This window comes from Halichoeres trimaculatus, unplaced genomic scaffold (genome assembly GCF_033239565.1).
Source record: "Halichoeres trimaculatus isolate MK-OKI-2021-1 unplaced genomic scaffold, fHalTri1.1 fHalTri1_scaffold_6, whole genome shotgun sequence".
NCBI lineage: Eukaryota > Metazoa > Chordata > Actinopteri > Labriformes > Labridae > Halichoeres > Halichoeres trimaculatus.
Window position 1 is genome coordinate 28422623 of NW_027437184.1, and position 14089 is coordinate 28436711.

Sequence of the window (14089 nt, forward strand, 5' to 3'; positions counted from 1 at the left end):
TCTGAGCATTGAGCCTAAATATGTAAACATGTGTCTTGGCAGAAAAGAACAATGAGTACTGAACTGGAACCTGAAGTACAAAGGGGGCATTTTGTGTGACAACATATTCAAAAACAAAAACGGCATGAAAAAAAAAAAAACTAAAAAAAAAAAAAAAACTAATATAAAACATGGTGAACGACTCTTTTTGCTACCACTTTTATTTATTATCAGACAGGGTCATCAGAATGCACCAGTAGTGCATATTGTTGTATTCAAGCAAGAAAAACATCGTTGAAGTTAACTGTAACTTATCTTTTCTCTCGTTTTTTAATTTCCAATCTTATTTTTTCTGTATCGCTCTTATCAGGATGTCGGCTTGTCCTTGCACAAAATTAAACCAAACTATGTACATGGAGATCTTCAACATAAAATGGTATCAAAATTCTTCAGTGGCCTAGTGAGCCAGTTGTCCACATGATGGTGCTATAGTGAAAATCTAAAGTTAGAACTGCATCAACTCTATCACTTATTAGTTTGATTTAATACTACATTTAGGACTCTGTAGCTTCCCAACCTTCAAGGAAATACATAAACAATCAAACAAACAAAGAAATGCAATGGTGACTATATTTCATTAATTTTCTACAGTTGATCCTGCTGGGTGTCGCAGGTGGCTGGAGCCTTTCCCAGCTGTCTTAAACCTGATGAGCATGTTTTTTGGACTGTGGGAGGAAGCCAGAGTACCTGGAAGGAACCCACACATGCACAGGAGAACATGCAAACTCCACACAGAAAAGTCCACCTTGCCCAAACCAGGGTTTGAACTGGTGACCATCTTGCTGTGAGACAGCAGCGGAAACGGTTAGGGGCACCACCGTGCAGCTCCAAGTGTGACTAAAAATGATATAATAAAAAAGATCACTGAAAAATCCTTAGAAGATAAGTTTACAGCTCTGTAAGAACTGGGAATCTGTGGACAAAGGAAATAAAAATATTTTCTGTGCATGAGCTGAACTGTTGCTCAAAATCCACTAAACTGTACGAAAATTTCGATAGGGCTTCATTAATATGTTAAGATTTTATTACTAAACACAGCAGCACTGCATACATGTCAACAAGTCTACAGCGACCCTCTCACACAAAGTAAAAGGTGAGTCTATTTTTTTTTCCAATTACAGGTTATAAACTTGAAAATATTGGAGTCGTTGCGGAACAATATACAAACAGTGCTTTGAACTTGATTGCAAGTAAACTGAGTAGAACTTGTGTCACGGCAGAAGTTGTTTGTAAAACTGTTGCAGAGTCAAGGCACAGATTTAACCTCTGATCATGTCAGATTAAACACTGCAGGTAATCCAAACTACACAGAGGAAACTCAATTTTAAAAAAATTTGTGGAGTAAGATGTTGAGGAAAAAAAAATCACTCCTATTATACCTAACACACAGAGTATAGGAAAGTTAGAAGCAGATGTTTGTTTATTTTTCACAGGCCAAACCTTGATGAATTCAACCCATGTCTGAATCTCATTTACCTAAAAGATGTCAAACAGAACATAAGACTTATACATATCAGTAAATCAGGCATATTTTACTACTGAATTACCTTTGAAACCAATGGAAGCTAGAATAACCCCAGAGCAAGAATAAAAATGTGTTTTGGTCAGAATAAAAAAACAAAACAAAACAAATCATTTGCACACATTTCCAGTCAGTCTAAAAGACAACAGTAATATACATGTGAGCATTTTAGTTTTTATTTAATAAAAATAAGACAATTCAGGAAAAACGCAAATAAAAACTCTCAAGTTGAAATATGACCCAAAGTAACCTGCTCTAAGGGAATATCAGTGGGTAGAACTAAGGGACTTTTCTTCTTTATACAGTTATTTTATGTCAGTAGAAACACTTCAGAGAAAAACACTACAACAATGCTTACACAGAAACTAACTGAAACTCTTATAACAAAAACTATTTACATGCTGCATCAGCAACTGTGTGAGGGAATGAACAGGCTCAGCTGAAATCTGGACTCATCCACTGTGGTGAGTCAAGGGCAAGGCTCCAAAAGATGACATGAAACAGCATGAATGACAAGCACTGTTTACAAAAAAAAAAAAAAAAAAATCTGTCTGGTGTTCTTTATCCAGTGACTGACTCTTTTCAGCCCAATATCTTATTTAAATTCAATAATTAGTATAAAAAATGAGACAAGAGTGATGCTGGACTAACTTGGATTAAAGCAGGTGGTAGAAACTGAGTCACAACTTTTTCATGCATGAGAAGTAAACTGTTATGGCAATTACAATTGTGTCGTTTTTTCACAAACTAATATAAAAATGGTAGAGAGCTTCTGTCTTTTGTTATTCCTCTGAACGGTTTTTCTTTCTGTTGAGGTTCAGTCCGTCCATGAACTTCCTGAATCTAAATCAATGTAGCATGAGTTCACCCTTACTGTAGATCCCACTCATTTCTCTTTCTGATCAACTTCCACCTTACGCGATGTTCAAATTCAGTGACACAAATTTGTCCTGAATTGTCAGGCGGAGTTGGTGACATTAGGGTTTGGCAATTTGTGTAAACACTACTCCATCACAATCACCTTCGACACCTCCTCTTTGTTTGGGTACATCTTTGTGTAGAGCTCAACCATTGTATCCAGATCAAAACCAACATCGTAGTTCATGTTCAAGAGAGCAAGACTCTTCGATTTGAGCCTCTCAGGTGTGTTCTCCACGTACATCTGGAAGCGTTTATATGCCTTATCATCATCGTCCTCCAGAGCCACAGTAGGCAGGACGCCGATCAGTCTCATTATTGCGAGCATGTTCGGGAAGAACTTCACGTCGGCCAGCTGGAGGGCTTCACAGAGACTGGCAGGCACAGTTTCACCTTTCCCCTTTTTGCTCCACTTCACCCACCAGCAGTGCAGCTCTGCAGAGAGGGATCCTGCATTAGGGATGTCATTCTTAAACGCCTGCACACACTCTTCCTCAGGCTCTGTAGATTTGTGCTGCTCTATGACAGCAGGAACCAGAGACAGACACCTCAGAGCCTTCAGATGGTCCTCGCTGAAGAGTTCATTCAGCTCTGTGATGACGTGGTTCACCACAGGAACAGAGAGGTGCTCCTTGTAGTAACTCTCTGAAGGAATGGATCCAGCCTCCAACTGATGCTTCCTCAAATACAAGCGAGGGATCTTGACAGGGATCTCCATCGCAGCAGCTAGGTTGACCGCCTCATCGTGCCAAAACTCGTGATACACATCGATGTTATCTGACACTTCTTTGAGGGAGTGGAGGACAGCTGTGGAACTGGTTGAAGCAAAATGTGCTTCAATCGCTTTCCCTTGCACATTGTTCCCAAAAGCTCGGGTCAGAGTCAGAATGTTTTTCAGCACCACTAACGCCATGATGAACTCAAAATCTGTTAGCGCTTTAGAAATCTCTAAGGCGTCTTGTGTGACTTGATCACTCCATCTCATGTCCTCGTTGTCGTGCACGCTGTCGACACAGAGAAGCAACGGCTCAAGGATTTCTGCAGCCACCTCAAACGCATCATTTCGCTTGGTCCAGTTGGTTTTACACATCTCTTTCAGCTCATTGGCTCTCTGCTCTTTGTCTGAGTTGAAAATGGAAATAGCGTGCTCCAGCTCCAACTGCAGCAGAGAGGACTGACTGAAGAAAGAGTCAATCCTCTTCAAGGTGGACATGACAAGCTGAACCCCCGACAGAGCCATACTATTTGCCAGGGTCACATTTAAAGTGCGAGTAGATCTCAGAGAGAGCAAAGCCATCGGATGTTTCTCTAGCAGTTTTGCAGAAAAGGTTTTTATCTTACTAAAATGTGACCCTGAGCAGGAATGGGCTTGCCCTCGACACTGCGCCATGTCTATGCCCCATTTGTCGGTCAATTCAGAGAGCAGTTTCTCTGCTAGTGCATCTCCATCTCCTTCGAAAGGCAGGAATCCTGCAAACTTCTCTTTCTGACAGTTAGACTGGTCCACGTATCGCAGGTAGACGGGGAGGAACCACTCCCCTGAGATCTGCACCACATCATCGGTGAGTAACGAGAAGAAGCCGTTTAGTTTCACGATCTCCGCCAGCTTACTGTGAATGTACTTCTCACACACCTGGACCAGCTGATTGAGTTGATCTGAGGAGCAGCACTCTTTATTCTCTTCATTTCTCTTCTTCAAGGTCTCATCTCCACAGTTCATGCGATACTCTAAGAGTGCCTGAAAGTTGCTTGGACCCTCCTGTTTCCGATCACCTGGCCCTGTTGGAGGGATGCCCTGCTCTCCTAACAGCACAAGAGCTTCAAACAAAGACTTTAAATACTCTTTGTATTCATCCTCCTCTGGGACCGTCTGGACATCTTCTTTAGCAGCCTCAGCCTGGGACTTTTTCATTTCTAAACAAGGAAACAAAAACATTTGTAAGACAGATTTCAAAATAACCTCTTTAAAAAGTATGTGCAGGAATCGGTTTTATTGTTGCCAGTTAATGCTGCATTTTTTTGATAATCCTTCTACTCACTTTTTCTTCCTCTGCCCACTGTTTCATCTTCTTTGGTCTGAAAAATGTAAAAGTCACATCAAAACAGGATAACACATAAACTGCGGCAAATTGCTAATGCATTCTTTAAGTTATTTTCATGATACATGATTTAGTTATACATCAATGATTTCAATCAATCATGATCACAACTTTCAGCTGTTGTTGGCATCCACTTTTTAACAGTTGTAGTTTACTTTTTTACAGAAATGATGTAAGCTAAGGAGGAATAAAGCTTGAAAGAACAAATGAAACTAAGGGCAGGTTTATCGACATTCCCACAACAAGAAACAGCAGTTATTTGAGACCAACTTGCTGAAGAAAATGAGAAATTATTTAATCATTTTTAAAGTTTAGGACATGTGCTGGAGATAGCGTGATTTGCTTTAATGTTGTATTTAATTTCTCTTTATGAAACTAGAAATGACATTAATATATAGCTGGTGTTTATACCGCTCACAATCCTTATTGCTGTATTTTATTGTAACTAGAGTCTTTATATATAATTTATTATTTTATTCTTTTTTATTTTTGTATTTTTCTACTGGCTCCATCGATTTCTCCTGTTAACACAACATTTTTCCAGTTTGGGATCAATAAAGTAACTCTATTCTTTTCTTTTCTTTTCTATTCTATTTTAGAACTTTATCCGCTGAATGTTTAACGTTCCAATCAGGGGACAGTTGCAAGGAGGAAAATAAATATTCATGGATATTTTTTGGGTCAAAGCTTGAATACCTATGAAACTTAATACCTCATAAAGCCACAATTAAGACTTTTTAATACTTTTTAAGGCCCTTAATTTTCCCAAAATTGATTTATCAACTTTTAATACTTTTTAAGACCCCGCGGACACCCTGTTATAGAATAGAATAGAATAGAATAGAATAGAATAGAATAGAAAATACTATATTTATCCCCAAGGGGAAATTCAGGAGCCACAGCAGCAATTAAGAAAACAAAAACAAAAAATTGTTTAAAAAAAATTAATAAGATTTTGAAACCATATACTTTAAAATCAATCTTTGAATGTCTTTTTCTAACCACAGCCCAGAAAAAAAAAACAAAGAAAAAAATAGAAAATCATTTCAATGGCTGATATTTCAGTGTTGGTCATTGTGTAAATGTTTACCACTAATCAACAAAACAATGAAAAATAGCAGTTTCAAATCAAATTCTTCCCCATTTACAATTGTAACAATACATCTAAAAGTTGTTAATCTGTGTCTAACTCACCGTCACTTTAGTGCGCTTCCCCTGTTCGTTTTTGGGTTGGCTTTGTCCATCAAAAATTGATGGAATGGCATTTTCCTTCAACACAGCACTCTCAGCATCCTGAGGAAAAACATCATAAAAAACCTTTTAGAAGCGAAAATAAAGATTTATTAAACCTGCATTTAGATATTAGAAAATTTTTGAGCACAATAATACTAAATCAATTGATAACAGCTAAAACAATATTTGACTTTTCAGTGAGATGTTAATCATTTGCATTCTAAAACATAACTCACTTTCTCAATCAAAGATGCTTCAAAATGTTTCCCACAAAGTCTGTAGTATCTGTACAACTGGTCCGGAGATTTGCCTGTGAGATCTTCCCTTTGGCACTTTTCGACCCACTTTTGAGACCTTAAAGAAAGAAACAAGTCATCCATAGTGAACACTTGTTGAAACGTTTCAGCCTGAAACATCCAGGCTTCCAGGTTAAGTTTGGGCTGGATGTTACAAATGAAAAGTTCAACAACACACCCACAGCAGATTATCCCAATCTCAATAAACCGCCATAAGATCAAAGAAACAACAAGTAAGCATCTACAATCCCATTGTAACGCATGAACTCAGCATGCACAAAAACAGAAATGTAGTATGTCCGGCACACCTCGACTCAATGTTCTTTTCAGTAGCATGAGCTTGAACACATCTTCTCTGCCAAAATGTACATGCTGTAAAAACAAACATGTACTGGATTTTTCCGCCTAGAAATGACAACATCTGTATTCCTTGCATATTTTTGGAGCAGATATGTATATTTAGAACGGCTTTGTCAAACTGTGTCTTCACAATAAATAAATGACTCAGTGAAGTGCTTTATTGGGCTAATAGAGAAGCACGTGAATCTGTCAATACCTAAACAATCTGCAAGTTGGGAACTACAATGCTACGTATTCGTGTTATGCTCATGGGTTTCATGAAATAGCTAAGGTACAAACATTAGTATTGATTGCTTCTGCATAAATGGTGAGAAAATGCTAGTTTATGCTAGGTTTTTTAGTACTAGAAACGCTTAGCTTTGAACTAACTGTCCTGTTGAGAGTTACAGGTTTGAGCTAGCATCGATATGAGCAGTAGTTACCTTTCAGGATCGAGCGGGAACCTGAACAGTGGTTGAGGGTCGGATTTACCACTCGAACAGTTCAGAATTGCACAGTGGTTATGCATTGTAAAGTCGTTTTTAAAATAAAAAGAAACTTCTAGTTGTTAAATATTACGACTATAGTCCCCTTAACTATTTGCGAAGCTAGCAGCTACCGCTTTGAAATCATAGAACGTATAAGCAATACAACTTCTGGTTAATTTCAAAATAAAAGAAATAGTGTATGTGGAACTGGAAAAAAATGTCTTGCAGTTACAAATAATGTTTTCCAGGCGTGTGAATTTTTACAGTGCTAGAGCTAAGTTAAATTGCTCCTTAGGATCACTAAAAATGCTTCATGTTTTGCTTTGGTTTGTTATCTTTAATTTTATTTTGAAGCCAAATAATAATGTTCATTCAAATAACGTCATGAATGAATTACAGTCTTTTCCGCCAATTGAAAAGAAAAATAACTTACATTTTTAAACAAGTAATGGAAACCTCCCCTAATAAATACAATAAAATATTAACGCTTTTACATTTTTTCCTTGCCTATGAATAAAACTTTTGTCTTCAACAAAGTGTTTCTCATCTCTGACCTCATCCTGTGCGAAAACTCCCCACAGTCCTCAGCAGTGTGTTTGAACCTAAGGGTCGAAACATGCCCAGGCATATTTTCAAACATAACAACACATGGTCTTCTGTTAGTCATCGATTTTAATAATCCAAAAAAATAAATAAATAAACAACATGGATGATGTGTGTGAAATTCAATTTGCAGTGCAAAGTTTTTATATCCTGAACTGCCAGACAATTCGCCTTAAATGTGCTTGCAAAAAACTACATCATAACCATAAACTGTGCAGTCTATGTGCAGACATGAAAATGACCCATTTATCTCCTCTTCCCATTGAAGTTCAAATGTACAAATGAACTCTATTTACTCTTTTATCCTACAGTCTTGAAATTGTCTGGTATGTTTTCAAGATTTCACCTTAACATACGTCATTATATCGGGAAAATAAAGTTGGTTTTCTCATAAAAGTTTTTTCATTATTAATGTGATTTCAGTGTATTAAGATAACAGTTATGTTATTGTGTTAATGGCATCCTGTTACCTTGTGATAAAATTGTGAGTTTAAGACAGTAAGATTTAAATATTAAGACTGCAGAAATTAAAAGAAGCTTTTACTTAAAAACTGAGGAAATAAAACCTTGGTACATGTCCAAGGCTTCCACATAAACGGCATGAATTTATATTAAACATCCCTAATCTTGTTAACTTTGTCACACTAACATTGATGATTACTAAACTGGAGGTCTTTAAGTTTGTTTTCAAAGTTTGTACAAAGGCGGTTCATTGACCGGTACCAGAGGAATCCTATTTGGGTTCAAACATTCAAACAGCAGCTGCATGAACTGTTGGAAACTCGTGATGGGAATGTGGTTCGGCAACTCTCGTTCTGAGGTGTGGCGCACCCTATTGGTTGATTCTCAAGTCTCGCGACACTAGCTAGGCCAATCGCAACGCAGCCGCGCTCACTCAAATTGAATGTTTTTTTTCCGCACCGTCAGACAGACGTGGTACTGTTTTCCTGAGGAGCTGGTGAAGGCGACTTTTCCTTGTTCTATACTACACTACAACACCACACAAGCACTACAAAGGTGGACATCTGGGTAAGTTTAAATTCACTTTTTCTACTCTTTTGATGATAAAGTCGGGCGACGGTCGGGCGGAAAATGCGTGTAACGTTCGGTTTGTGTACAACTAACGTCCATCCACGTCTCATTTACCCTGTTTCTTTCATACCTGTAACGTGCCCTGTGGTGGTTTGCTTCTGCCCCCCCTTTCTCCTTTGCGGGTTCCTCCTGTGCAGTGGAGCTGCAGCAGATGTTATTACAGCTCAGACTTAACGAGTAGGAGCCTACATAAGACGGAGCTGAGTGGTGTCTCGCTCTCTCTCATTCCTCCTCTTTCCCAGACCCGTGTGGGTCGGTGTGGTGTGGTCCGGGTGGATCCTCTGTTGAATGGTTTTGTGGAAGTAGGCATCCAGCTGCAGTGAAGCCTGCAGTGCTTGTGTTTGTTGTTTGAAGAGGTTTTTACTCTACCTTTCCTCAGGTTGATTCTGAGTGATATTTGGTCCCTTTTGTTTAAATAAACACTGTCATCTGACTTGGGTAATCTTCCTTGAAGTTGTTCTTTACCCCGGGTTTTTCTTCTTAATTATTTATTGTTACTTACCTCATAACCTGTACCATCTTTCAGTTCGTAACAATACCAACATCAGTTCTTCAAACCTGAACACAACTGATCCTAACTTCAACTAACTGCCTCAAGCTATAACATGTGTTCTACTGTTTTTAGTGCAGCAATCTTTGGTGATTCACCTGACAGAGACTTCACCATGGACATAGTTACAGTGTCAAGACGAAACCACACCAGTAAGAAGGTAAGTTTTATGTTAAGACATATCTTAATTCATATTTCTCCATTTTTTGATCCATTTGCTTCTAAAATCAAAACCATCCCATCTAATGGTCCTCTTATTCTAAATGTATCAGGAAAACAAGGAAAATGCTCAGCCAGCATTTGAACGCAAGCCTTTTATCAAAAGGGAAAAACCAGCAGCTCCTCCCTTCCAACTGAAAAGCAACAAAAAAGAGGAAACCTTGGCAAAAAGTGTTTCTCTTAAAGTCAAGGAAAAACAAGCAGAAACAAGGTCAACAGAGGCTCTGAAAAAGACTGGTGTTACTGATGTCAAACAGCGTCAAACACACAGCCAGGCCTTCTTCTCCGAACAGGCTGTCAAACACAGGAAAATGGTTAAAGAAGCTCCAAAGCCTCCTGCTGCTGCTGTAGCCTCATCTAAACCTGCTCCAGGCATGTACAAAGGCAAGATTGTTCAGTCCAAAATCGGATCCATCTGGAAGTCGAGTACCAGTATTTCTGATGCAGATCCAAAACCATCTGCACCGAAAATAAAGAGCCAAAGTGTTGGACATGTGACGAAAAGCAGGTCCAAATCTGTGACTGACCAGCTGGGGAGAGAGATGCATAAACCTGCACCTACAAGGTCCAAGTCGGTGTCAGAGAGACCAGCCCAGGTGTCCAAGCCCTCCACCAGCCGTCCTCCTGCTGTAGTCCACTCAGCTCGCCCCCCTGCTAGAGCTGTCCCTGCAACACTGACCAGCACAGGCACCAGGAACGTGAATGCTGCTGCCTCCAAGGGAAGTCAGATCTCAAAGCCAAAGGTTCCAGTGACAGATAGGAAGGTCAACAAACCTCCAGTCTCAAGCAGCATCAGCCAGTACCGGTTAAACATGGAGACAACTGAAGAAAGAAGGTAGAAAAGACAAATTCTATCTGATGCTTGTTTTTGTATCACCGTGTATCAAAAATATTCAACTGTATTTATTGACTCTCTGCAGAGCAAAACTGGCAGACTGGCTTGCTTCCAAGGGCAAAACCTCTAAGAGACCAGCCATGGTGACAGCAGCACAATCAAAAATCAAAGCCTCTGCAAAACCCAAAGCTGAGCCCAAACCACAGTCTCAGGTTGAGCGTCAGCCACCCATACAACACAACACTAAACCTGAGCCCAGGTCTGCAGCTCACAAGCCGGACACTGCTGCTGCTCTCTGTGCAGACACTCAGATAGCAGAGGTGACGACGCAGATCCAGACTCCAGCTATCATGAACACAACTCTGGACTTGCTGGAAAACTCTGACGAGGATCTGTTTGATAGCCAGCAGGACAGAGTGGATGATGTAAGGCGATGGATGAATTTCTGTAAATGCTTTCGAAATGGGTTGAAATACTTCCCTCAACTGATATAAATCTTTTGTTCTTTTGACAGATTGTTGTGAATCTGTGTGAGGCTTTGGAGGCCATGGAGACGCCTTCAAGATGCAGTGAAGGTAAATTAATTTATACCTCTCCTAAGTGAAAGGGATGTTGTGTGGATCTTGTAGGATTCATAAGACTATTCCCTGAAAATGCAAGTTTCTGTAAGTTGATGTCTGTAAATGTGATCCACTATTCACACAAACTTGTCATTTTTTGTACCTTGTGAAGTGCCGCTGGAGACCCGTGTGAGCAGTGAGGATAAAGCTGAAGAAAGTAAATCGTGTGATGGATGCACAGAGGAAGTGAGGAATGAGAAGCCTGAGGAAGATGATGAGCAAGCTAAGAATGAAGCAGAAAGTGACGACAACGAAGTCAAGATGGAAGAGGGAGCAGAGAGTGATGAAGTGACAGCGACAACGCCGCAGAGAGAGGATGCTTCAGTTGTGAAGTACAGTGTGAAGACAACACCATACCTGCAAAGGTGAGTCTGTAAATTTTGATTCATCCAATGCTACATGTGGCCAGTAATGCCACGAGTGCACTCTGTCTTTTTTCTTTCCTTAATGTTTAAATTTTGTTTTTGTTATGTTGTTGGTTTGAGCTGGAGACCTCTGGTTGGTGCCGGCGCGAGAGCAAATTGCGTGGCTGGGTCGACACCCTTTTTCCTTTCTGTTTCTTTTGGCTGGGATCTCCAGCTCCTTTAGTTTGTTCTTCTTTATTTTTGGTAAAACAGTAAAGCCAGTGGGTTTAAACTGCAAGTGTTTTTGTGGTATCTGTACTGTAGGAATGGGTACCTTTCACATTTGAAACGATACGGTACTGATACCCGGTACCTGGCAATCGGTACCGGTAGTCAACAGTACCAATTTTCAGTACTTTTTGTGTTTTATGTGGTAAAAAAATATCAATTTGTTTGATAATAAAATATTTTTTTAACTTAACACATTTATTCTTCAATACATAACCTTGCAATGCTGTGTTCATGTCCAGCTTGGAAAATTGCCTACTCTTCCACTCTCTCACAGTCACAAGGATGCATTTAGGTACCTAAACATGGTACCTTTTGATTCTACGTGAACCGGTGCCTGGTACTTTTGACAGAATTCGGTCGGTAACTTTAAAAGTACCTAATTTGGTACCTATCCCAACTGTACTGTAACACCCAACATGAGGAAACTGTCTCAGTTTTAGACATTTTTCACCAACACAAATGTCCGTTTGTTTCAGTGTTAAGAAAACGATTGAAGGTGAAGTCAGCACAAGCACCAGGAGGAAGAGTAACATCAAAGATCTGAAGTTCCTAACACCTGTACGTCGTTCCTGTCGCATCGAGCGGAAATCGTCCCGCCTTCCCACGATGCTGGTGGATCACGATCCCTGTGTGACATCGCTGGCTGAACTGGTAAACCTGGACCAAGATTCAAATGCTTATATTTACAGGAAAAACCCCGCACTGTTGGAGGATCTGCCTGACCAACCCAGAGTGTGAAGATCTCGGTGTTAATGTATTCTGTTTTAAAATAATCCTTTATAAATGTTCGGGACTATGACACTTTAAACTTTTTGTACTTTTACTAATCTGAATGTGTTTAAACTAAGAGTTTCACCTTTCATTTTAACACTTTAACAGATTATTCTCTATATGTTCCTTTTCTGATGTGAAGACTCTGTCTCTGTAACACTGTTGTTGTTTATACACTAAGACGACATGTTTCCCAAAACAATTCAATAAAAGAATATTACTTTATCTTAAATAATGTCTGTTTGCCAATTTTTCTTTTTTCTTCACATTATCTAGTAAGTAATGTTCATAGCAATATTTGGGCTGTTAAAACAAAGGAGGACAATTAACTTTTTTGTCACTTACACACAAAGAGAACAATAGTTGCAAAGAAACAAGAGGTTACAGTTCAGTATAAATTTATTGTTAGAGTATATTTTTAAGTGTTTGATGGAAAATACACTGCTCAAAAAAATCTAGGGAACACTAAAATAACACATCCTAGATCTTAATAAATGAAATATTCTTATTAAATACTTGTTCTTCATATGCCTATATATATGTTGCTGTAAGCACAACCCCCACCTGTGGACATCGGGCCCTCACACCACCCTCATGTAGTCTGTTTCTGACCCTTTGAACAGACACATGCACATTTGTGGCCTACTGGAGGTCATGTTGCAGGGCTCTGGCAGTGCTCCTCCTGTTCCTCCTTGCACAAAGGGAGAGGTAGTGGTCCTGCTGCTGGGTCTTTACCCTCCTACAGCCTCCTCTACATCTCCTGATGTATTGGTCTGTCTCCTGGTAGTATCTCCATGCTCTGGACACCACACTGTCAGAGACAGCAAACTTTCTTGCCACAGCTTGCATTGATGTACTGAACTGGATGAGCTGCACTACCTGAGCCACTTGTGTGGGTTGTAGACTCCGTCTCATGCTAACACTAGAGTGAAAGCACTGCCAGCATTCAAAAGTGACCAAAACATCAGCCAGAAAGCTCAGGAACTGAGAAGTGGTCTGTGGTCACCACCTGCAGAACCACTCCTTTATTGGGGGTGTCTTGCTCATTGCCTATAATTTCCACCCGCTGTCTATTCCATTTGCACAACAACATGTGAACCTGATTGTCAATCAGTGTTGCTTCTGTTACGTTTCTGCAAGTCACGTCACATGAAGGACAGGGGTCACAGACAAGGAAACTAACAAAAAGAAAAATCTGCATCTTTTTCAAACATAAATAAAGCCTCTGGGTTCTAAAAGGTGGAGTGGAGGTATGACTCCCCACAACCACCCACTAATTCTACCAAAAGAGTAGACAAACTTAAAAATAGGCTTTTAACAATAGCACAATTTGGGTCTACATCTAAAATGAACTGTAATGTTTCAGATAAGTGTTGGCATGGGTGTGGGATGACAGGTACTCTTATGCATTTACTGTGCCACTGCTCAGAGACACAGTCATTTTGGTTAAGTGTCAGAGAATTTTTATGCACATTATTTTATATTAATTTCCCACTATGTCCAGCAGGATGTCTACTTGGGAAAAGCATAGAAGGAGTAACCTTAAAAAGACTTCATTATTTGTTAGATTTCGCTTTTCTTTCAGCTAAATGCATAATACTACTTAATTGGAAGGTGAGGAAACCACACTGTTTTAATATGAACTGCTGGCTAAGAGAGTTGGAGTTGATATCCATGGAACAAGCAGCTTCTGTTCTGCAAGATCTGGGAAGTGATCATGAAAATTTAGTGAGTTTGATTATGTCTCTCTTGAGTCAGATACGAACAGAGGGGGAGATACTATGACACATATTTATAATGAACTGTTGTCAACTGTTAATTTAACATGCA

At 39.5% G+C, this 14089-nt stretch overlaps 2 protein-coding genes across 2 annotated transcripts; one reads left to right on the top strand and one right to left on the bottom strand.

Annotated features, from left to right (window-relative positions):
• Positions 1–1646: 1646 nt before the first annotated feature.
• Positions 1647–7079, bottom strand: thap12a (THAP domain containing 12a). Its single transcript, XM_074671423.1, has 5 exons — positions 6890–7079; positions 6048–6165; positions 5773–5871; positions 4519–4555; positions 1647–4393 (listed from the first exon to the last, which is right to left on the bottom strand). The coding sequence occupies exons 1-5, from the start codon at positions 6973–6975 to the stop codon at positions 2565–2567; spliced, it is 2169 nt and encodes a 722-aa protein (XP_074527524.1). The 5' UTR covers positions 6976–7079; the 3' UTR covers positions 1647–2564.
• A 1347-nt stretch (positions 7080–8426) lies between these two features.
• On the top strand, positions 8427–12450 carry LOC141791546 (uncharacterized). Its single transcript, XM_074672104.1, has 7 exons — positions 8427–8566; positions 9255–9339; positions 9452–10233; positions 10319–10658; positions 10748–10808; positions 10966–11218; positions 11965–12450. The coding sequence occupies exons 1-7, from the start codon at positions 8442–8444 to the stop codon at positions 12224–12226; spliced, it is 1908 nt and encodes a 635-aa protein (XP_074528205.1). The 5' UTR covers positions 8427–8441; the 3' UTR covers positions 12227–12450.
• The last annotated feature ends 1639 nt before the right edge of the window (positions 12451–14089 follow it).